This window comes from Leptonychotes weddellii, chromosome 16 (assembly GCF_054177405.1).
Source record: "Leptonychotes weddellii isolate Sample4059 chromosome 16, ASM5417740v2, whole genome shotgun sequence".
In the NCBI taxonomy this organism is placed as follows: Eukaryota; Metazoa; Chordata; class Mammalia; order Carnivora; family Phocidae; genus Leptonychotes; species Leptonychotes weddellii.
Window position 1 is genome coordinate 31,721,867 of NC_138384.1, and position 24,561 is coordinate 31,746,427.

General features: G+C 44.6%; 1 protein-coding gene across 1 annotated transcript in view; it reads left to right on the forward strand.

Moving 5' to 3' along the window:
* The window catches only part of LOC102744452 (ATP-binding cassette sub-family C member 12), a 97,452-nt gene extending 88,628 nt beyond the window's left edge, over positions 1-8,824 (forward strand). The window contains exons 39-45 of the mRNA XM_081807890.1: positions 758-847; positions 3,167-3,356; positions 3,840-3,999; positions 5,028-5,106; positions 6,132-6,245; positions 7,791-7,955; positions 8,060-8,824. Of these exons, the coding sequence (XP_081664016.1) occupies positions 758-847; positions 3,167-3,356; positions 3,840-3,999; positions 5,028-5,106; positions 6,132-6,245; positions 7,791-7,955; positions 8,060-8,152 (891 nt within the window). The 3' untranslated portion in view covers positions 8,153-8,824. The remainder of the gene's footprint in view (positions 1-757; positions 848-3,166; positions 3,357-3,839; positions 4,000-5,027; positions 5,107-6,131; positions 6,246-7,790; positions 7,956-8,059) is intronic.
* Positions 8,825-24,561: the final 15,737 nt, after the last annotated feature.

Sequence of the window (24,561 nt, forward strand, 5' to 3'; positions counted from 1 at the left end):
CTCCCACCCCCCTCCCCTCTAGAACCCTCAGTTTGTTTTTCAGAGTCCATCGTCTCTCATGGTTCGTCCACCCCTCCGAATTCCCCCGCTTCATTCCTCCCCTCCCGCTACCTTCTTCTTCTTCTTTTTTTTTCTTAACATATCTTGCATTATTTGTCTCAGAGGTACAGATCTGAGATTCAACAGTCCTGCACAATTCTGAGGTGGGTAACCTTAACAAGCCACATTCCCCACTCTGAGCCTAGATTTTCTCATGTCTGAAGCAAACAGACGGGCTTAATGGTTTTCTTCTACTCTGATGATCTATGGTGATTGGATTTCAGTTGCTGTTTGGTTGTGGATAGGTTAAAGCAGGGAGGGCATAGAGGTGCAGGACCCCACCAGATGGCAGCAAGGTGGGGGGATACCCAGCAGTTCTGTGGCCCTGGGAGATTCCAGCTCATCAGCATCTTCCTGTCGCTCAGACTAAGAGCGATCAAGTGATACTGTAGTGGGATGGTACTTGCCATCTGGAGTGCCAGGGAAAATGTCATTACCCATTTGTTTCTAAATGCACAGGAAATGTTTAAAGGCAAAACACCCCAGTGCTTCTAAGCACTTCACTTCTAAGCACTTGGCTGGGAATGCAGGCCTACTCTTTGTGTGGCCCTGAGTGAGACTGGGGAGCGGTACTTCACAAGGGCTTCCCCTGAAAGTGGGACAGTGGAATCCAAGGGAGGAAAGGGTTCTAACCAAGCTGCTTGCTTCTCTACAATAGCTAAGCGGACTGCTCCAAGTGTGCATGCGCACAGGGACAGAGACCCAGGCCAAATTCACCTCCGTGGAGTTGCTCAGAGAGTATATTTTGGTAAGAAATTTGTGCATGCCAGAGGAGGGGCTAGTTAACTCTGGCAAAACTTATGTAGGCATTTGATTTTTTAGACATGTGAAACGCATCTTTTTAAAAACTGAAATGGGACCACAACCCTCTTCTTAAAACCCATATTTACTCTAAAGTTCTTGAGGTTGAAGAAGATATACCTTTTAAAACATTTTTCTTCGAGGGCAGTTTCTGCACACAAAAAGAGAAATCAGTGGCTAACTTTAGTTCCTAAAAATTAATATTTGATTGGCTGAAATTGTAAATTGCAAAAAAACAATGGTTGAACTCTTCTCTGAAAGGTTTTTGGTTTTTTTTTTTTAAAGATTTTATTTATTTATTTATTTGGCAGAGAGAGACACAGTGAGAGAGGGAACACAAGCAGGGGGAGTGGGAGAGGGAGAAGCAGGCCTCCCGCCGATCAGGGAGCCTGATGTGGGGCTTGATCCCAGGACTCTGGGATCATGACCTGAGCCGAAGGCAGACGCTTAACGACTGAGCCACCCAGGCGCCCCTCTAAAAGTTTTTTTTTAAGATTTATTTATTTTAGAAAGAGAAAGAGAGAGAGAGCACGGAGGTAGGGCAGGAGAGGAAGAAGGGAAGGAGAGAGAGAATCTCAAGCAGACTCCCCACTGAGCAAGGAGCCCTATGCGGGGCTTGATCTCATGACCTTGAGACCATGACCCTGAGATCACAACCTTAGCCGAAACCAAGAGTTGGACGCTCAACTGACTCTACCACCCAGGTGCCCCTTCTCTAAATGCTTTTATGTTCAACTTACAAATCCTGCAATTCTTTGAAAAGAAGCCTAGACAAGTTAAGCAATCACTTTTAAGGGACTCTGAATAGCATTTGGCCCCATTTACAAACTTAATTAATCTCTTTAAAACATTTTAAACTGTATTTTAAAATTTAGCACATTTTATTCCCTTCATAAGTATCTTGATTATCTGATTTAACAAGCAAACCTTCCAGAGGTTATATAAATCTAATAAATTACACTTATAAATACAGTAAGCTTTAAATTTGCATAACCATCCCAATGCTGTAGATGAACAGTAAGCTTTTAACTTAAAATCATGTTTAAATAAATTATTCAATTATACATTTTAAATTAGAATCACAGGCCCTTATGTTACTAATATTATTATACTTAAAACACCAAATATGCAGAATCCTTAAACTGATAATATTACTGTTACAATTTTGCTTCTCTTAAATATATATATTTATAAATATATAAATTTAAATATATATATTTTATTGGGCATGGAGCTCAATGTGAGGCTTGAACTCATGACCCTGAGCTGAAATCAAGAGTCAGACACTTAACAGCCTGAGCCACCCAGGTGCCTCAAACTTCTCTTAAATATTTTTGTTATGAATTCTAGGTCAACTGGGGGTTAAAAATATTCACTAAGAATACAGTTATTTTCTCAGCTAATTGTGGTTGCTTATCACAGATTTGGGCTGGTCAACCACCCTACAAGGGCACATGAGGGTCTTCTTATCGCTAACAAAGACTCATCATTACAGAGGAGGGGTTGGTCTTATAACATAGCCAAGTTGCTCTGCTCCTTACTTAGACTTTGCACTTCTTGGATTTTTTGGAAACTAAAATGTCTTTTCCATGTCACTTTAAAGACCTCTGAACCTGACATTCTGCCTTCTTGTCGTCTTCTTACTTCTAACAGCATGATGACTCTGGCAGATATTGAAATTATATCTGATTGAATTCTGCAAGTCTCAAGATTTGGTCTGGATTTGTCATATAGCTTCAAGGTCACACGGCTGACACTTGCCCAGGCCCACAAGGCCCAGTAGGAGCTGTCCCTTATAGTTATCCATCTCTCTATTCACTAAGCTCCAGCCACACGATTTTTCTTTCTATTCCTCAAAGCTTGCCCTGGGCTTGGGGCCTTTGCACTAGCTGTCCACTCTGCCTAAAAGGCTCTGGACTCAAATCTTCTTATAGCAGGCATTTTTGCAGCATTCCAGGTCTCAGCTTGTATGCCACATCCTCATAGATGCCTTCTTCAACCCTTAAGTTACTTTTATTCCGCCTCCCATTTCCACCACACACACTCTGTATTCTGTTACAATACTCTATTTTATTGTCTTCACTTCTGATTTCACTTCTTGTTTATCATCTGAGTTCCCCACTGGAATGTAAGTTCTTGACTGAATTTATTGGTCTAGCTCACCACCAAGAACACGAGGACCTAGAATTGTGGGAATGAATGAATGAATTAAATGGATGGAAAAGCGAATGGTTATTAACCTGTCATTGGTCATTCTGCTTTTCAGACCTGTGTTCCTGAGTGCACTCACCCCCTCAAAGTGGAAACCTGTCCGCATGACTGGCCCAGCCATGGGGAGATAACATTCAGAGACTATCAGATGAGATACAGAGACAACACTCCCCTTGTTCTTGACGGGCTGAACTTGGTCATTCAAAGTGGGCAGACAGTTGGGATCGTTGGAAGAACAGGTTCTGGTGAGCTCTGACTATGCTTTTTTCAGGTTGTTTTCTTTGCATTTCCACTGGGTGTGCTGGTTAAGCCACACCAGAGGGTGGTGTGTGTGTGTGTGTGAGTGTGTGTGTGTGTGTGTATGTGTGTGTGGTGGATTGGCTGGGTTTTTTCCCCTCAAATCTCTTTACTGTAAATTAGGATTTCAGGTTGAATGGGTGTACGGAGTTGGAAACAATCACACATCAGTTTTTGAATTAATTAAATGAGAATCATTCTGGTGAAACGAGGCCCAGAGGATGAGTCCTGTGTTAACAGCCCCTGCAGGGATGGGCAGGTTAGCCGCATTAGGGCAGTGGATTGCCTGCACAGAGTGAGGCCTTTCTGTCTGCATGGTCATCTGCATGGAGACATTTCACTGCATTAGATATTCCCTTGATGAGATACTTGGATATGATGGAAGTGCAAACTGATGTTTGATTTGCTGTTCTTGCTTTTATTGTTCCCAGGAAAGTCATCATTGGGAATGGCCTTGTTTCGTCTGGTGGAGCCAGCCGGTGGTACGATCTTCATTGATGAGGTGGATATCTGCACGATTGGTTTGGAAGACCTCAGAACCAAGCTGACTGTGATCCCTCAGGATCCTGTCCTGTTTGTAGGTACAGTAAGGTAGCTGTTTTTGATCGTCATGCATCTATTTTTTGGATGGTAAAATCAGACCAGCCAGGAGCTTTGTGAAGTGCCCACAGTGGGGATGAGAGAAGCAGCATCCTGAGGTGCTCACGAGCACTGCAAGTACCTGCTCTTCAGTGAAACCTTGGGAGGAGCCAAGGACTAGGGCCCTGAACATTACCTATATCTTATGAGCTACATCACCAATAAGCGAGATGCTTACACATAGGGTAAGCAGATATCCCAGTTGGTCCTGGAGAGCCCAGGTTTATGCCTGTGTCTCAGCATCCTATCATGTTTACCAATGGCCACTCTCAGAAGAGCCCATTTTGCGAAATAAAATAAGTGGTTACCCTATGTATGTAGCCATCCATAGGAAAGTGCATCAATTTATTCCCACTGAGGAGTGAACAGAAGTTGTTCAAGTATAAGAACGGTAGGGTTGCAACTTTTAGGACTCAAAGATCTGATGTGAAGGGACAAGGAGAAAGCCAGTTTCTCATTTAGTCCAGCACAATGGCTGCCCCTCTGATGAGAGGAATATTTCTCCCATTGAGCACCAGATCAAGTAGTAGGCTGTATACTAGACTCACACCCTGCAAGTGGGATACCCACCCTGGGCAAGGGCCTGGGAGCTGCAGCTATACCTCTTGCTTCTGAAGGTGGAGTGAATGCAATGGCAGAGTGAATCCCACCCCTTCACCTCCACCAAGAATTTGCAGAGGGCCAAATGCATTCTGCCATAAATGGCCATTGTGAGGACAAATGTGTCTTCCTGAGTGCCTTGCTCAGTGCTATCTCTTCTGCCTTGGTGGTCTCTGCCCCATCACAGAGCTGTGGGTTCTTGCTCTCTTGGTCTGAGGTTGATTATTTTATGGACCATTGTCCTGGGCTAAGCACTACTTTTGGAGGCAAAGGGGTCATCACACACCACCTCTTACTCTCTCCCACAGGCTGCAGAAAACATGCTCCCCCCATCCTGTCTTCCTCAGAAATCCAGCTCCCTGCTCTTTCCTTTATTGCAGATACAACTTGGATCCCTTTGAGAACCACTCAGATGAGATGATCTGGCAGGTTCTGGAGAGGACATTCATGAGAGACACAGTAGGTCTCTGGGACTGTCCAGGATGAACCTGTTTCTCAGCACCAGGGCCCCAGATACCTGGCCCAGGTTTGAATTGGACAAGCACTGGGCCAGCATTTGGCCAGGCTTATTTGTTGGCATCACATATGTCAGTAGAATGTGATCCTTATTTACTCTCTATTGTTTAAAGCAACACTAGATAATATGTATTAGGCCTCTGCAATGGTCCAGTCAAGAGCTCTGCATGCATTATCTCATTTGGTCCTGTCCTGACTATAACCCTCTGAGGTTGGGACTCCTACCCTGATTTTTAGAGGTACAGAAATGAAGACTCAGGGAAGAAATATGTGTAAGCTAGTAAGTGGCAGAATGGAGACTTGAACCCAAGTGCATCTGACTCTAGAGCAGATGGGGCATCCTTCTGCTCTGCCAATAGCCTTATTTGCTTCTGGGAACAGAGAAGCCCCAGGAAGGTGAGGGGGCATGGCATGCTCCAGGAATGGCAAATATGGCCAGTTTCTGTGAGATGGGGTCCTGTCCTATAAGAGCTGCAGCTGTGGTCAGCAGGTGAGCGTGGCCACCTCTGCAGCATAGAGGGGATTGTTTCCACCAAGACTTGGTACCAAGGTGAGCATGCCCCAATGCCACTATGACTGTATAAATCAGACACTTCCTTACCTTTCTTTGATGACTAGAAAACTCTCCCATCCCATGTCTATTTTGTCTAGGGAACTAGGGACCCTGGAAGCCATTTACACTTCGTTTGTGTTTCTCTGGAGCCATATGTGCACCATTTGTCCTCTTTTGGCAAGGTGTCTACGGGGCTCTATGAATCATACTGTGATTTTAAATTATTAATGTCCACCTACTCCCTGGTCTTTCCCTGGTGCCTGTTTGTGATGAAATGATTGTTGTTTTGTATTTTCTTTTCCTCAGTAAAATAAAGCCAGCTGATGAATGCATGAGAAGGGGACAATCAATATAGACGATGCAGGACAATTTTATAGATCATCAGCATAAATGTGACATTTTCTGTGTTTTATAGATAATGAAACTCCCGGAAAAATTACAGGCAGAAGTCACAGAAAATGGAGAAAACTTCTCAGTAGGGGAACGTCAGCTGCTTTGTATGGCCCGAGCACTTCTCCGCAATTCAAAAGTAAGGAAACAGCATGGAAAATGGATTGGTCAAATTTTGGATATTTCCCGCAGCGCCACTCAATCCAGGAGGTAGAGCCACGCGTTTGTCTTTCAGCAAAGAGAGAACAATTAAGCCATTTAAAAACCGATCACTTTCTTTGAAGACAAAGTTGTAAGGGGTAAAAATTGAAAAATAACAGCCATTTACAGCAATAGCACCTGCCTCCCCTGGGCCTCCCCCTGGGAAGACTTGCTTAGGTATTCTCTCTGTCCTCCTAAGTGGTTTGAGTATAAGAAATCTGCCTCTTGACTTTTTTTTTTGCCTTGTCCCTGAACAATCCTGAGGCCTGATAAACAACACCCAGGATGTTAAAGAACACCTTCAGAATGCTAAGAAATGAGAATTGTAAAATTTATACTCATTTTTCTTAGTGACTTAGTCATCCTTGGCTACTGATTTCAAGGAACGGGTTGCAGTTGCTTTAGAAATCCCATTCTCTGAATCCTGATCAAAGTGTAACCCATCGTGTATGTTGTGTAGATGTCCTAATGGCAGGGAGGGAGCCAGCCCCAGCATGCATTCCATCCTGACTGAGGCACTATAAGCTGCTAAGTGGTTTGTGTGCTGCGTTGTCTTTGTGTTTCATGCCCCAAAGAAGGTATAACCCTCTTACAGATGAGGACATGGAGTCTTGGGGAAGTTAAATAATTTAACCACGGTCAAGCCAGCTAGAGCTGAGCTCAAGCCCTCTGACTTGCAAACCAGCACTGTGGTCAGCAGAACTGTGCCCTCCCCCTCCAAGGATGTCCACATACTGATAGCCAGAACCTGTGAATGCACCACCTTACCTGAGAGAAAGGGGCCTTGCAGATGTGATTAAGCCAAGGATTTTGAGGTGGGAGATTTTCCTGGATTACCTGGGTGGGCCTAGTATAGTCATGCAGATCTGTCTAAGAGGGAGGCAGGAGAGTCAGAAAGAGAAGAGGAGATGTGACCAATGGAAGTATCCATTAGAGCAGCGCCAGGAAGGTAGCACGAGCCAAGGAACACAGGCAGGCCGGAGCAGCTGGTACAGGCAAGGGAACAGTTTCTCCCTAGAGCCTGCAAAAGGAATGCAGCCCTGGCAAAACCTTGACTTTAGGACTTGTGACTTCCAGCTCTGCAAGACACTAACTTTGTGTTGTTTTTAAGCCTCTTGAGTTTGTGCTAATTTGTTATAGCTGCGATCAGAAACAAATACATTATTATAGCTCATGCTGATTCATGTTAGCATGGTAGATAAACCCTCCTACCAGGTTGTAAGATTAGAATAAACAACTTAAAAAGAGACGTAAATCATATATCACCTTACTCTTTCAGTCAGTCCCTCTGAAGGAGATGGAGGAGATGTGAACTGACTTTTACTTTGCTATTATTTTTCTAACCTTTTGAGATGGACACTTAGCTCATGACTTTTCAGCCCTTCTTCTTCTTCTTCTTTTAATAAGTAGAGCTAAGACCGTGCGTTTCCCTCAGCTGCAGTTTTGGCTTAGTGTGACTTTTACAATGTGCCTTCCTCAACAGATCATTCTCCTTGATGAAGCCACCGCCTCCATGGACTCCAAGACCGACACCCTTGTTCAGAGCACCGTCAAAGATGCCTTCAAAGGCTGCACGGTATTGACCATTGCCCACCGCCTCAACACGGTTCTAAACTGCGACCTCGTTCTGGTCATGGAAAATGGGAAGGTACAGGAAGTTGTTGGCGTAACCTCCCCAGAAGCTTCAGTGGTTTGGACTCTAGGTGAGTGGATCTTTTCTGCCAATTTCAGCTCTTTTTCTCTGACTTTCAGGTGGTCGAGTTTGACAAGCCTGAAGTCCTTGCTGAGAAGCCAGATTCTGCATTTGCAATGTTACTAGCCGCAGAAAACAAAGTTCGACTGTAGAGGTCCCTGATGGGGCCACATCAGCTGATTTTAGAGGAGGAGGAGGATGCTTCAGATGAGTTGGAGGAGCCTGCAGGAGAAGGGCCTGCCATTTCCGCAGGCAGCCCTGGCCCATAGTTCCTTCCATCCCTGACACATAAGTTGAGCTAGGGCGGAGGTTGCTGTCCTGCCTTACCCAGCCCATGCCTCCCGACCTCACCTGGCAGGCTTGGGGTTGGTTCTGGGTGGTGAACTGAGGCAGAAGAAACTAATGGATTAAAAAACTGCCCCTCACCTCCTAAAACCCCAAGGTCCCCATCAATGTGTCTCCATCAATACCACCTCAGTGCTTGAGATTGGAAACATTGTAACTTTGTTAAACCTGATCAAACGGAATGGGAAAATGCCTAAGGATGGAATTTGTAAAAGTTTCCTGCCTTGTTACCAGAAGGGAAAAGAGCAGAGTTTCCTTCCCGTTGAAGTCCTATTCACATCTATTTTGAGTGTGTGACAAGCAGTAACTACACAGATCTGTAGCATGAAAGACTGATTACAGTGTTTGGTGAAAAATTTAAAAAAAAATCATATTATATGTTCCATTTGATCTATTAGAATAACGAGGAAAACAAAAGGTTGGAGTTTCTCTATAAATGACATTTTTATATCTTCTATATTGGTCACTAAAATGCAGTAGGAAATTAAACTACCCTGAAATGTTGCCTTGCAATTATTTTACTGAAGATCTTCCACTTTCTGTACTACTTCCTCTCACAGACCCTAATTGCTTTCTGCGTAGACTCAGTAATAAACCCCCACAGCATCCCCAAATAAAAGGCTTCCTTTCCAACTTTAAGGTATGCTATGTCAGAAACAGAAAAGATATGTTTCCAGTAGCCCAGCAGTGAGTGCTGTTAATTCATGGTAACATTTGGAAGAAAATAGGAAAGGAAAGGAAAAGAAAAAAGAAAAGAGAAAAGAGGAAAAAAGAAAAAAGATTCAAAGGGTTCTTGTGCAGCGTTTGCCAAGGGCACACCCACAGTCTGATTCTTCGTCTTCTTTTACCTTTGAATTCCCCAATGATGTTTTGGTGAGGTTTTCTGGACTCACCTCCCAGCCCCCAGGCTGAGCTCTAGATGTGGCACAGGGCAGCCATGGCCAACAAAGCTTCTGTTTGATATCTCCTATACACCTCCCCTTCTTAGTCTTAGTCACATACCTCTCCCCATCCTTCCAAACATGCCTGACACACATGAGCACTCAAGAATGAGTAGCATGAGTGTGTGAGGTTAATAACTTAGCTACAGATGCACAGAAAGGAGAGACAGAGGTAGCATTTGAACCCTAATCAGGCTTGACCCAAGAGCCCTGCTCCTAACCCCTCTGCAACAGCCTCTCATGTCCCTTCCCCTCAGCCTGTAGCAGGGACAGTGATGACTGTCAGCACTGCACACCGGGGAGAGTGACTTCTGAAGGATGGCTGTTGTTTTCATGTGTAATGACACGAAATAGTCTTAGTGAGCCCCCCACCACCCACAACTTACTGTTGCTGAACTGTCCCCAGGGAGAGACTATGCGGAATAATAGTAACCAACATTTAGCCAGGAGTCCTCAAAACACAGGATTAGTTATTGAAGCCTCACCATATCCCCAGGGGGTAGGCACCAGTGTTATATTGCAGATGAAGAAACTGAGGGCCAGAGAGTAACACGACTAATGTCACAGCTAGTGAAATCTCAACCCAGGCAGGCCGACTCTAAAATGTGTGTTCTTCAGTCCATTGCATACTGCCTGGAACCTGAGATTCTCCAAGTGAGAAGGAGCCCGGCGTTTAGTGTTGTACAGCCCATGTATTTGTCAGTATAGACTCAGTTGTGCTGTGGTAACAAACAGCCCCAGATCTCAGGGGTATATTCCCGATTTGTGTGACACGTCCATCCCGGTCAGCTGTGCCTGTGTTTTTTATCCTCTGCCTAGCACATCACCAGTTTTGCGGCAGAGGGCAGACACGCATGACAATCAGAAGTGACACGTGCCATTTCATCCATGTCCCACTGGCAAAGCAAGTCACACGGCCACTCCTGAGCTCAACAGTAAGGAGGGGCCCCACAAACACATGGTGGAATTTGTCCCTGCAGGAAGCTATATAATCCACCTCTTGGGAGGGGGAGCAGGTATTTTGAATAACACTACAACCTACCACAGCCTGAATTTGGGTCTTGGTTTTGCCACTGGGTAGCTGTGTGATCTGGGGGAATTAGCTTGCCCTCTGAGCCTCCATTCCCTCATCTGTAAAATTTGGGGTTTGGACTGAGTGCTAAGGTTCTTTCCAGTCCTGACTTAACTATGGGAGGGAAAAAAAGGAGGTTATGAAAACACTTTCTAAAGAGTGGAATTTAAACTTTTAGGGGAATTGCAGTGAACCCTAACTATAACTAAAACATTTTTGGTAAAGGTTATATTTGTAAAATAAGTTGAACAAAGTTTAACCAAGTTCTGAGTCTTCCACAGTGCCTCCTTTGAGGCTCTTTGCACATAAGAACTTCTTTGAAATTTTGTTCTCACTTTATTTTGGTGGCCCAGTTCTACTGTGCTCTGTTCATCTGCCTACCTATTGAGCGATCTTCTATGAATTAGAACCTCTTGAATATCCTTTCTTGGGTGCCAGCAGAGAATAAACCACTTATAAATATTATTATTATAAATTAATAACAAATGCCTGTGACGTGTTTCCCAGTTAGTTGTGTCCTGAAGCTAATTGTGAAATGGTTGATCTGAAACAGGGGTGAGCAGACCATAGCCTGTAGGCCAAATCCAGCCTGCCACCTGTCTTTATAAAGAAAGTTTTATTGGAACACAGCCATTCTCATTTGTTAACGCATCACCTATGGCTGCTTTCACATTCCAGTGGCAGAGCTGAGTTTTTGCAACCAAAAACATGTCTTTGAAGCCAGTGATATTTACTAACCTGGCCCTTTACAGAAAATTTTGATCACTCCTGGTTTAGGTATTTGTGTGTGATACAATTCAGGTTAATGAGATATGAGAGGGAAGTCAGCTGGGGCTTGGGGGGCAGGTTCTGGAAAGCATTCTCTCCCATTGCCTGGTGTATATTTTTAGTGTCTGAAGCTGTGGCAGCTCTCTTATGACCACAGAGGAAGTGGAGAGATGGACAGAGCATAGGTCCTTGTTTATAACATTGATCTGCTGGCTTACCAACTCTGCCCTCACTCCACCTCTTATTGTGCCAGAAGATGCATTTTCCTTATTGTTCAAGCCAGCTTGAGTTGGCTTACTGTTACTTACAACCCACAACATCATAAACAGTGCAAAGGACAGTGATGTCTTCCTTCCTGGGACATTGCTGATCCTGACTCAAGGGGAAGAGAATCTGGGTCCCTGCCTTGGGAGTCACCTGTCTTCCCTACCTTAGATGTGGCCCATATGAGCATTAGGTCATATCTAAGCAAGGAGGAGTTTCCAATTCACATCTCCCCCCCAGAAATCCATGCCATTTATGAATATTTCCCTCAACTTTCCTCCCTGCTGCTTAAGATCAGAAAGACTCAGAAAGAACTCACAGAGTTTGTTCTTGCTATTCGAGTGAACAGATCTGAAATTGGCCCAGAATTGTTGGTAAAAATGTGAAATATTCTCTGCTAAGAGTTGGGATCGCTTTGGCCAGAACAGCATGATTTAAAATGAATTGAAAAGCGCAGGAGTCAAAGTTGGGGTCAAATGGACGATCAAAGAAATCACTTTTCTTTTGGCCCTATGTAGAAGGTCACCTCTGGGTGAGGATAAATCTGGCACTAAAGCCTTCAAATAAATGCTGATTTCCATAGAAAAGGTCTGCCTGACTTCACAATGTGCCTGTTCATGGCTCCTGCTGAAAAGCTTTCTCTGTGGTGGGACTGGCATTAAAGGGCCAGGCTGAGTCTGTTTTTAGGGTTTCAGCACAAAGCATGGCAGCATGATCTGTACTCTCAGCTCTAGGAGCCCCTGGAGCTCTGGGCCTCCTTCACCTGGCAAAAAATTACACCCAAAGGAAACTAATTTTGGTTTTACATTTCTTTAAAACATTAAGTACACTCACATTGTTGTACAACCATCACCACCACCCATCTCTAAAACTTTCTCATCTCCCCAAACTGAAACTCTAACCCTTGGACAATAACTTCCCATTCCACATCCCCCCCCCCGCCCACCTCTCTGGTAGCTACCATTTTACTTTCCTTCTCTGTGAATTTGACTACTCTAGGTGCATCCTAAAAGTGGAATCATAGGATGTCTTTTTGTGACTGGAAGAATTCTTTTAGCATAGGGTCCTCAAGACACATGTCAGACATTCATTCCTTTTTCTTTTTAATTTTTTAAATTTTATTTTATTATGTTATGTCACCATACATTACATCATTAGCTTTTGATGCAGTGTTCCATGATTCATTGTTTGCGTATAACACCCAGTGCTCCATTCAACACATGCCCTCAATACCCATCATGGGGCTAACCTGTCCCCCCACCCCCTCCCCTCTAAAACCCTCAATTTGTTTCTCAGAGTCCATAGACTCTCATGGCTTGTTTCCCCCTCTGATTTCCCCCCCTTCATTTTCCCCTTCCTACCATCTTCTTTTTTTTCTTTTTTAACATATAATGTATTATTTGTTTCAGAGGTACAGGTCTCTGATTCATCAGTCTTACACAATTCACAGCGCTCACCGTAGCACGTACCCTCCCCAGTGTCCATCACTGGGCCACCCCATCCCTCCCACTCCCCTCCACTCCAGCAACCCTCAGTTTGTTTCCTGAGATTAAGAATTCCTCATGTCAGTGAGATCATCTGATACTAGATATTCATTCCTTTTTAAGGCCATCCTAGTAAGTGTGAAGTGGTATCTCTTTGTGGTTTTGACCTGTCCCTAATGTTTAGTGATGCAGAACATCTTTTCATGTGCTTATTGGCCTTGCATTTCTTTAAAGATAATTTACATAGCATGTAAAAATCTTAACAGAAGAGACTTGTTCTACCATTTTGCAAAGTTCCTTCTCTAATACAGCATCTTGAGTGGATAGTCTGTGTCAGCATCTGGACAGGAATTTAGAGAATATAATTATTAACTCCGGACTTAGCACCTGATGTATGTCATATCATTAAGTCTTTAAAACAGCTCACGAGGTAGAAATGGTTCTTCCTGTTTGCTTGGGGAAATGATGCAACTTGCCCAAGGTTACCTAGATGGTAGGTAGGGGAAAGCTCAGAGCCTACTCTCTCAGCCCAATCCCTTCACTTCACAGATTAGAAAACTAAGGCCCACAAAGCCTAAAACTGGTCTAAAGTCTTCCAGAGAGCTGCGGGGGAGGATTAGTATCCTGAATTCCAACTTAGTGTTATATCCATGACTTCACATTGATTGATGCACAGACTATTCTCAAAAAGGCCAATGGTGGCCCAGTTCTGTGACCCGAGTCATAAAAGAAATAAAAAACAACAGTACTTTCCTTCAGGTAGCTTATAATATTACTGGAGAGATGACTTAAAAGTGCCAAAGAGAATACCATAACATGTTGGAGGACAGAGTGTAAGGTTAGATGTGAGCTCAGTCAGTCATCCTTTCATTCATTCACTCATTTACCTGATTCTTCATTCTTTTGATCCATCCTTCCATTTAAAAAAGGGAGAGGTGAATGAAGGTTGGCAGAGATGAAGATGATTCTGGAAACCACCAATGGCCCTTGTAGAGCAAGGAGGGGCCATGAATATGATTCTGGTTGGGGGAATCATCCAGAAACCTAGAGATGAGGATTAGCTTGGTTAGGGAGACAGCAGGCAACTGTCTAACTAGGGCTGATGACTGTTTGGAAAATTGTCAGGTATTTCACTGTCTGCGCCTCCAAACACAGTTGGAGACCACCAATGGCTTGGATACAATTGGTAATGGGAGAACAGTTTGTTGTAGAAACAATTAGGGCAGCGCTGGGAAGAACCCATTAGCAGTCATGGGAGTCTGGCCAAGGAAAAACAGGGCTTCCGACAATCCCACTGCAGCAGAGCCAACAAGCTATGGGGGACAAAAACTGGTGGTTCCAACACATCACCCCCTTCCCCAGGGCAGGATGGGCATCCCGAGGAGAAACTGTCAGTGTGGCACACAAGGGTCACATTTGCCGATCCGTAACATGCACCTTGCCCCCACCAGCAGGAAGCTCTCTCTCAGGCATGCAGTGGAAGAGACAGGAAAGCCAAGTTCCTTCTGCTGCATCCATTTCAGTTGTGTGCCTCTTTGCTTCTGCAATTGGTAAATCAGAGATCATCTGCATAGCAGGATAATTTCAGAAATGATGAGGCCACTCTGTGCAGAGAGCACATTTGGCTTGGCAGCCAAAGGGGTTCTTTGGGAAGTGGTCATAATGGCCTTACCACACTAATCAAATTCCTCCATTTTCTCTGATAAGGGGATTTTAGAGCCAAACCTCAGTCTAAGCAAAGGCAACATGTTAACATCTGAATTGGCCAACTGAGGACAGGGATGCGTGGTGTAGAGAAACAAGCCTAGGCTTTAGGATTCTAGGAAGTGTTGTTAGTACTCTGCCCAGGTCCTTCTTCTTGTTTGTTTCAGCGTGCTTTTGGTCTTTACCTTTAACTCTTCTCAGGATTGCCTTGCACTACTGGAGCCACTCATGAGGAAAACCAGAAAAGCCTAGAAGCAAATCCATCATTTAAAGTCTCCAGCACCTCTTGGGAGACCACTGCCCACTCTATTCTTAGCCCAGGATCTAGGCAGTTCAGGCTGACCCTAACAATTACCTCTAGGGGTGAGGCTGGGGACCCAGGCCAGGCTGATATGAGTCACATCTCCGTGGTGCTCTGAGAAGTTTGGGGTGGGCACATGGCCCAAGCTGGGCCAGTCAAGGTCAAACCCTGGAACTAAGAGGAAAATGGGGAGTTCTCCTTCTTGGATGGTGAGGTCCACAGTCCTCTTTAGCTTAAAGCTTCCAAATGCCATTTTCAATATTGCAAGGAGAGTGTCTGCCTGAGAGTGAAGCCAACATAGAAGAAAGACAGAGGCCAGATATGGAGAAGATGTTACCATAAGTCCTGGGTATTGCTTATCTGCTATGAGGTAGCATAGTCCCTATTGAAGGACTAGCAACTGATGGCCTGCCTGGGTTGCTGACTTCTGGTATCCCCAGAGCTTCCTAACCCCCCAAAGACCTAAATGCTCCCACTGTGTCAGAGTTGTGCTATGTCATGCCCTAAATGGGAAGAAGGCCCTCACCAGATAGCCCCACCCCAGCCCATGGGGCAAGACTAGGAGCTAGATGCTCTTCCAGATCCAGGCCTCCCTTGCATACACCTCCTCCGGCAGATCAGTCCCTGAATCATGGTCTTAGCACAAGGAGGTCCCTCTGTTACACTGTCCTACAGGCATCTTGAAGCATATAAATAATAAGACACTTATTTAGTGCTTGCCATGTGCCAGACACTGTTTCATGAGTTTTGCCTGACAACCTCATTTACTTCTCACAAGAGCTCGATGAGCACATGTGTTTGTTATCCACACTTTACTGAAGCACAGGCAGGCTGAGCTACTTGCCCAAGGATCTTGCATTTTTAAAGTACTATTAAGTTTTTAAAATGATTTCACATCTTTAATCTACTTTAGTATCACAATAGTTTCCAGAATTGGGATTTTTATCCCTCATTTAGAATTTTTTTTAAAAGCATAAAAAGTTGAGATAAATTGCCAATGGTCAAACTCTGACTCTTAAGTCAGCATTCATTCATAAAACCACAGAAGCTCAGAGTTGGCAGGAACTACTAAAGACACCCAATTCTGACTGCTCATCTAACGGGAGGGGAGACAAAGGCTCAAAAGACAGAGAGGTTTGCCTAAATGCAAGTTGGCGTCTAGAGTCTTAATCTCCCAGTTCTTGTACCCTGCTCCTTGGAGAAGTGTGACTCTCTCCCTGTGTCTTTGTCTCTGCATCTCTCTTTGTCTCTGCCTGCCTCTGTCTCTGTCTCTCTCCCTCTCCCTCTCTCTCTCTCTCTCTCACACACACACACACACACTGCACCTACCCACCCTCTCAGAAACTACTCCTCTCCACCCTCACTCCCATCTCCCTACCCAGAATGGCCACCTTCTAAATTCAGAAGGAACAGAGGGTCTGTGGTAGTCCCAGTCCCTCTGATGAGCTAGACCCAAATAGACCCAAATAGCTTTATTTCCCTCAGGAAGTGTCCAGTGTCCAAGGGACTTCCAAGTTTCCCTCAATTTTTAGGGGAAGACAAGCTGAAGGTGGAAGCAAGTACATGATGAAGGGACGAACATCTTTTAGGGATGGTCAGGGCTCTCGTATGACATGGCTGCTGAGAGGCTTCTGGCCTTCCTCTGCCCCCCCAGACTGAGTGTCTGAGAGAGCCAAGCAGGAGGAGGATGGGAGTGGATCAGCCAGACGAGCAGGCCAGTGAGCAGCCACAGCCAGCAAGCCCTGTATCACAGTGCAGAGATGACATGAGGGAGACAGCCAGGGGCAATCCATAGTCAGAAGGAAAAACCCAAGCAAATGAAAACTATCAACTGCACTTGAGAGGTAATGAAGAAAGTGGATCAGTAGAGGCAATGCGAACTCCCACCACTAGCCAAGCCTCTTTCCTTTCCCTTCCAAAAAGCTAACGTGTGGATTGATGGATATCTCCTGAGTCGGAGTCGGCAGCACAAGTAGAATTAATGAGGGCAATAGCATAGAAATGCATTGTATTAATAGACCCAAGCAGAAAACAGATTCAAATGACTTTCATAAATGAGTCCAACCTCAGAACAGAAAGAAGAAGCAGAAGACAATAGAAGGTGGGGGAGGGGTCACAGGGAAGGGTGGGAAGACTTTGAAAATGATTACCAAAAGTTATTTATTTGAAGCCCTTGGTAACAGCAACTCAAGAGATGAGCTATCTGATTAAACTGCAATATGAAAACATAGCAGTATTCAAGACATTGGCACCAAAGAGGAGAATGAAGATGAGCAGAGGAAAATTTGAAAATCAAGAAAGTGAAGAGCATGACTCCACAAAATTGCATTTGCAACTGTGTGCAAAGTGGAGTCCATGGGGACAGAGTCCCACTGGACATTGATGGATGCAGTGACAGAGAAGCATTGCTCATTGGGCCTCTGGCACTTGCATTAAGATGGAGCTCTTCTAATGGGGATGGTGACTGTACTGGAGAAGGCCAGGGACCAGTCAGATCTGAACAATGGTTAGCATTTCCAAGGAAAGATGAATATAACATGAGTGTTTCAAAAACAAAAACAAAAATACCCCCCAAAAAATGAGTGTTTCCTAAGGCTTCAGGCTTCACAAGTTCTCTGTGAATTAATTGGAGCCAGGACAATGGGAGCTCAGGCCACGCTGTGTGGGTTGGTGACTTTCCCCCAATGGTGCCTATTTTCCTCATCTGGTGAAGAAAAGGTGTTGGGGATTTTAGTTTCTACCTGTAGCAGGGTCAGTGGTCTCACCAAACATTCCATCTATGCCTCCCTACCGCCTCCTTTTCTGGCTCCCTTGCTATCGGGGAGAGATTTTTGCAATTCTTTTACAATTTTGCTTGATAGGCTTAAATGGAAGTGACACATGTCAAAATAAACGGATGCATGGAAGAGCCAGCGAAAACCCTCTAGATATCTCTTCCATTGTTTTGGCCACATTCCAAATGGTGAAGCCTCCACCATCCTGGGTCCCTGAGTAAGTAGGTGAAGAAGAATTTCTCCTACCCTCCCTTTCCTACCACAGGTTGACCTGAATAGATCAGGTGGTATGAGTGAGAAATAAATTTCTGCCATAGTAAGTATAAGATAAACCTTTGTTGGGTTGAGATCTTATTACAGTATCATGGCCTAGCATCCTCTGACTAATACACTCCCTAATAGGCACCAACCATTATCCAAATTGATACTTGCAAAAGCTCTATGACATCAGTAAGCTGTCTTAAGATTTGATTGTTTCAACTCAACAAACACTGAGTACCTACTAGGTTCCAGGATTGTGCTAGGCCCTGTGGCTACTGAGATGAACAAGACCTAGGGACTTTCCATTTGTCTGGGGAGATAGATTCATGGGTACATAATAATGATGTAGTGGGAGAAGTTTTATTGCAATGGATTCAAAAGTACCATGAGGAAACCAGAGAGCTGAGTCCCAGAAGCTGAGGTGGGGTAAGGGAGTCAGAAAGACCCTACAGAGGTGATGTCTGAGCTGGGCTTTGGAGGAAGTATATGGATGTATCAGGTAAAGAAGACTCAAAGAACACTCAAGTCAGAGAATTCAGGAAGATTAGAACACTTTCCTTATGCTTCTCTTTTGGACTAACCTACCTGCTATCTATTTTTTAAAATCTTCCCAGGCATTGCTCCTTCCAAAAGCCTTTCTCACCTCTACCCCTACCACCCTCATCACCCACCACCACACAGAGAACCCCAAACCCAGGCTAGGTTGTTTGGCTCCTCTCTATGCTTCTGCAACACTCCAGCCCCACCAAAATAGCATTTTGTAATTCACCACCATCTTGTCTGTCTTCCCAAGTGTGCTGGAACCTTGGTGTCAAGGTCTGTCACCATATTCTTAGAGACCAGCAGGGGGCTTACTCATCATACTAAAAAAAAAATTTTTTTTAAGTAAATAAAACCAGGAAAAATGAATAATCAAATCAGAAACAACTCAAGATTTCATCACAGACCTAAGGAAATCTGGCTCCTATCTGGCTCCTATCTGGCTCCAAGTTCTAGGTGTAATGAGGAGGAGGAAATCAGAGGGGAAGGGCTACAACAAGGCAGGAAGGAGTCTAGGGACCCAGAGAAAGTGCAGTCCAACTGGGAAAAATCAGCTGAGCCAGGCAAGGACCGACCTTTAAAAGAAAAAGGAGGGGCAGCAATTTAATGAGGTAAGGTCATGGAGATGTCATGAGCTATTGACTTTGTTCAGTCATTAGTGCATTGACTGTTGACCAGAAAATAGCATCTCTCTTTCCTACAATTTCTAATTTCTCCAGGAGCCTCTCTGTCATTCTGGAATTTCTATTAACACATGTAAACATCTCGATGGTAAATTCAAAGTATCACAGTTGTTACTGGCATTTTCCCCAGACTGAGATCTAAAGGTGATCTTGTGTCCGGGAATCAACAAATACTTGATAAACCCTTGCTCTAGACAAGGTGCAGGGATAGGAGTGGGGAGGACACCATGATAAACCAGACCTATCTGGGATCTTGAGTAGTTACAGTACTACAGCCAGTAGTTACAGGCTGCTGGGAAAACAGCCATGTTCTACACTATCTAATGACCCCTTAAGGCCAAAGTGGGGTGTGAAGCAAGCCCAACTAACAGGCATCATGGTGGCCCAGGGACTGGAGCCAGGCTGGGCTGGTGCTCATGCTGGAGGCTTAGGATAGGAGAGAGCCAGAAACGGAAAAAAGTTCTTTCCTATGGACAGCAAGGATCAATACCAGGGAAATCAACTTCTGTGCTCAAGTTCAAGAAAGAAGATCAGGGCCAAAAATGGGAGAATTGTTGAAAGTCAGAAGTCAAGAAAAGATTAAACAGTAAAAGACTAGAGGAACAGGATGGGAGGAGAGAGAAGATCCAAGACACTAATCTGTAAAGTAGGCTGGAGGTCCCAATGTCCATTTTTATTGGTCATTAGCCAAATCTTCTGTGGATGGGTGGATTTATTTATAGGCTCAGGGTTTGGGTATACATCTATGTAGTGCTTTAAGCCATGACCCATGAAATCCAGTGCCAGGGTGGTTTAGAGGTCCAGAGAAACCACAATCGAGAGTAATTTCAAAGCAGGCACTCCTATCCTTTTGGACCAGTCAGATGTCCAAGGAGAGCACGTGTTGAACTTAGTCATCCTTAACACATTTTTGTTTTTTCTCTCATCCTCTTTGTTCATGTGGTATAGCATCCCAGACTTACTATTTTCCAAACCACCCTGAAAATCTTCATCCTTTCAGCCCTGCCTCCCCCAAGACCTCTTGTATTTTCCTCCTTCTCCCTTTCTCTAGATTCTGCGCTACTAAGTCTAAAGAGCTGGCCTGCCGAGTGGTGCCCTTATTAATGGATAGGGAGAAGGCTCAGCCAGAATGCTCATTAGTGGGTAAGGGGTCAGGGAAGACTGGGAACATTCATCTTTTAAATGTTATATTCCATCACATATCACCGACCACCAAATGCCAAATGTAAAGCCAATGTTTGGTGGAGCCCTAAGGATCTGTGCAGGCTCAGACAGCACTCCTGAGTCATGGAGATTTCCTGGGACAGTGCTGTGAAGTGTCCCAGAGAGAACATTCCAGTCCTTCTAGGGCAAAATTAAGGCTCCCACTTCATGTCAAAATCTAGAGGATGTCTTCCTGTGCCTCTGTGATGGTCCAGACTCCAGATGTAGGTTTGACCGAGCGTTTCATGGTTGATTTCCCCCTTCACTGCTTCCACATTCTCAACCAACATTATTAAATGTCTGTGCTTTGATGGTAGGGCACACCTTAGATTTTCCAACTATAAAATGATCCTATTTTATAACACTGTAGGCACTGTATTGCTTGAATGCTTCTCAGTCCTGGAATCAATCCTGCTCAAGCCAAGTTGTTGAAAAAAACTCCCCAGCCATTTTCCATTCATCTCAAATGTTGAATTTCCTGACATAATTGCCCAATCCTGGGGTGTCTCTGCCTCTTTGTCTTGCAGCTGGAGGAGATTGGTACCATTTCCTTACAGATAGAAGCAGAGCAGGAGGGTTAGTTCCCTCATAGACAGTGAAAATATGATTTTTTTCATGAAGTGTGAATTTTCTAGGAATTAGCCTGGGCCACACACTGCACTTTAAGTGTGAGAATGATAATTCCAAGCAGGTCTTGTAACAACAGATGAACCTGTTTAACGACCACGTTGGCCACTTTCTGGCAGACTGGGCTCTGTCCCTGAGGAATCTTAATCTCAGGCATTTCTAGGTGGCTGAATATTCCCTAGCTAGCATCATCTTGCCTTATGCATCCATCCTCAACTTCTTTCCTCTCAACAACAAGTGACCGGTGTGCGTGCTGCCTAGGAATTAGAACAGGGCTTCCCAAAGAAGAGTGTTCTCTGGAACCCTGGTCCCTAAGATGAACTGTGAGAAAAGGGTTCTTTGATTAAACACATTTGCAAAAGGCCTCAGACTTTGGAGATTTACGGTGCAAGTTGGCTGTGTCTTAATTTGGGCTTCCCAAAAGCATTTACTGAGATAGAGACTCCTGATTCCTGGAAGATGCAGAACAAGAGTGGTGAAGTGAGTCAGGAAAGGGAAAGCAGCCAGTAAAGGATGAGTTAGAGGACCAGCTACCACTGTGAACTGAAGTTTAATCCCACTGTGGACCTTTGCAGCCAGATAGAACACAGGCTTGTCATCCCACCTGACGGTGGTGCAGGAGAGCTGGGGTAGCTCCACACCACCTCTATCCCTCTTTGCTTGAGGGCTCCTCCTCAGGTGTGTTCATTTCTCAACACCTCTTACTTGCCTTTGGCTGAGCAAAGTGGGTTCCAACGATCAAACAAGGCCCTCAGGAACAGAAATGTGTGCGCTGACAGTGGAAGTAGGGCTGGTGTGCACCGAAGGAGGGCGAGCGAAGAATATGGATGGATGCTGACGGTATTTGCCGAAGATCATCAATTCATACACTGTGACAAATTTTGGATAAATCTGATTCAAATACTTAATAGGTAGACATACAAAATCAGAGCTGAGTGTAGTGCTTATCAGGCTTTTCAGCCAGGAGAAAAAAAAATAAACTGATGCATGGAAGAGCCCTTCTTTTCTGGAATGCAGTGGACAGATTTGGCTCAGTGAAAGGAAGAAGTGTAGTGGTTGGACCCGCCACCAAAGGGATGGAGGGAAGTGAACTTCCCAGTGCTGGACATATTCTAACAGCATCAGGATTCTGTGTGTTGGGGTGGGGTAGTGGGGTTGGGAGAGGGGATATTAAGGGAGGGGACATTTATTAGAAGGCCAGACATTTGGGTTCTGAGTTTGTGGTTTTAAAATTTTGTTTATTTTATTTTTAGAGAAGGAGGGAGAGGAAGGGGCAGAGGGAGAAGGAGAGAGAGAATCTTAAGCAGGCTCCACATCCAGCCTGAGGCTGATGTAGGGCTCAATCTCACAAACCTGAGAATCATGACCTGAGCCAAAATTGAGAGTCAGATGCTTACCTGACTGAGCCACCCAGGCGCCCTGAGTTTGTATTATTTTAAAGTCTGCATTTTCATTCTTCCTCCAGGATTGGAGGGCAGGAAGAGAAAAAAAGCCAGGGCATTTATCTCCAGTTTCTGTGCTTACTTGGCATCTCTAGCTCTAGCTGTGTCTCTCAGTGCTCCCTGGACAGCCTCAGCCATTATTTGTTTTTTTGCTGGAAGGCTCTAGCTTCTGAACTTCAGACAAAAGATGGAACTCATTTCTCCTCCCCATTACAGATTTACCTATTGGCTGAGGGGAAGCCTGCTCTTTCACAGAACTGGGATGAGAGGAGGGCAAAGAAGGGTAATGGCCTGAGGTGCTAATGGCCTGAGGTCATCACCTAGTGTGGCAAAGGCCATTCTGTCTCTTCCCTTATCACCACATTAGCAGTCCCACAAGAAACTCAGTCTGTGTTGAGATCCCTAACCAAGTCTCAAGCCTCCAGATTGCTGAGGAGGCAGGGAACTTCCTGCGCTCTTAACTCAAAGTTGTGCTTTTCTGTTGATAAGAAATAATAGCTGTCTTTTGTTCAAAGAGTCAGAAAAATGGATTAGCCTCTTGGGAACCTACAGATTTGGCTTAAATTAATCTTCCAAAGATGCATGGAGAACATGAAAGAAAAATCCAAGATTAATAATAAAAAAGAACTGAGGCATTTGTCAGAAAAAAAATTAAAGGAAACAAGCTAATCGAATTCCCCAAATCCCAGAAGTGCTTGCCTTTCTGCTCTCTGTAGTATTCTGTATTCTAACAGAGCAGCCCTGGGTATGCTACATGTTTCCAGGGCCCTTCTAATTCAGTTTACCCCATGCCTTCTGACACTTCCCAGGTGAGAGATGCTTTTTTGTATTTTAGTTCATCCAACGACACAAAGTTCTGTGCTAAGTCCAGGGGAAACAAGTGCAGTAGGAATTGTGGAAGGAGGCTATGCTCCTCAGGCATTTGTTTGCTTCCAGATCCATTCCCTGCATTCTCAAATCCATGTGGTGTCATTGGAAACTACATTTCCCAGACTCCCTTGCTCCCTGGGGTGGGGTGAGAGAAGGAGAAAAGCCAGGGTATTTCTTCTCACCTCCGTCTGCCTACTTGGGTGTAAGTGGCTGTCTCTCCTCTGCTGTTTCAGCTTCCACCAGGCAGTCCCTCCCTCCATTGTCCCAGATACCTCCCAGAAGCCCCTGCCATGGTTTTAGCTCCTACCAGGAGGCCTAGCTTCTGTACTTTGTGGGCCCATCTCTTCCTATCATCCTTCCAGACCTCAGGTGATGGTGACTTGTCACTGTTGCTAACTTCTGGCTCTCCACATTGTCCTCTGCGTGGCATCTTGGTTTTTGCATTATCTATGTCACAGTTTCCCCATATCAAATTGCTTCTGCTTGGAAGACCTGGACTGACTTTTGCTTTTCTGACTGGATCCTCATTACTATAGTGGTCTATCCTGTGGGTCGAGGACAAAAGAGTGCCTATTACCCTCCATTGACCAATGAGATGAGAAGCTGATTCTCCCATTTGAGGAGTGTGATAAACAGAAGCCAGGCTACAGGGAACAAGGATTTGGGTCAACATTATTATCACATAATAGTCATAGAGGCTTCTCAGTGCCATAGCTCCCACAATTAGTTCCTTCTCCCCTGACCCAGAACATTCTAGGATTGTTACTATTACTTACTATTTTTATCCTATTTTACAAATATAGAAATTAAAGGCTAACATGAAGTCAGTTGCCAAAGTTCAGTGTGACTCCAGAGCTTGTACTCCTGACCCCTGTACTACTCCAAGGCCCTGACATGTTCTCCACATGGTCCCCAAAATAAGCACTGCCCAAGACCCTCTGTTTCTGATCTACTCAGACCTGTCCTGGTTTATTCTGGCTTTAAATGGAAGGTGGGCTACAGAAGAAATAAAAACATGTCCGGTTTTTGCATCTTAGATCTCACTTGACTTCTAACCAAGATAAGTCCCTAATCAGCACTGCCATAAAATGGCAGAGACAGCCCCCAGGTCCTGATACTTAGGCTGTAACTATGGGGACTACTTCATAAATACACATGTGCTTTCTAATCTGGCAGTAACCAGCCATCCTCCACACTCTCTTACCATCTATAGGAATGTCTGAGGGCATTTGCAAGATGCTGAGTGAGATCAGGGGTGGGCTCCACTCACAGAATGGACAAA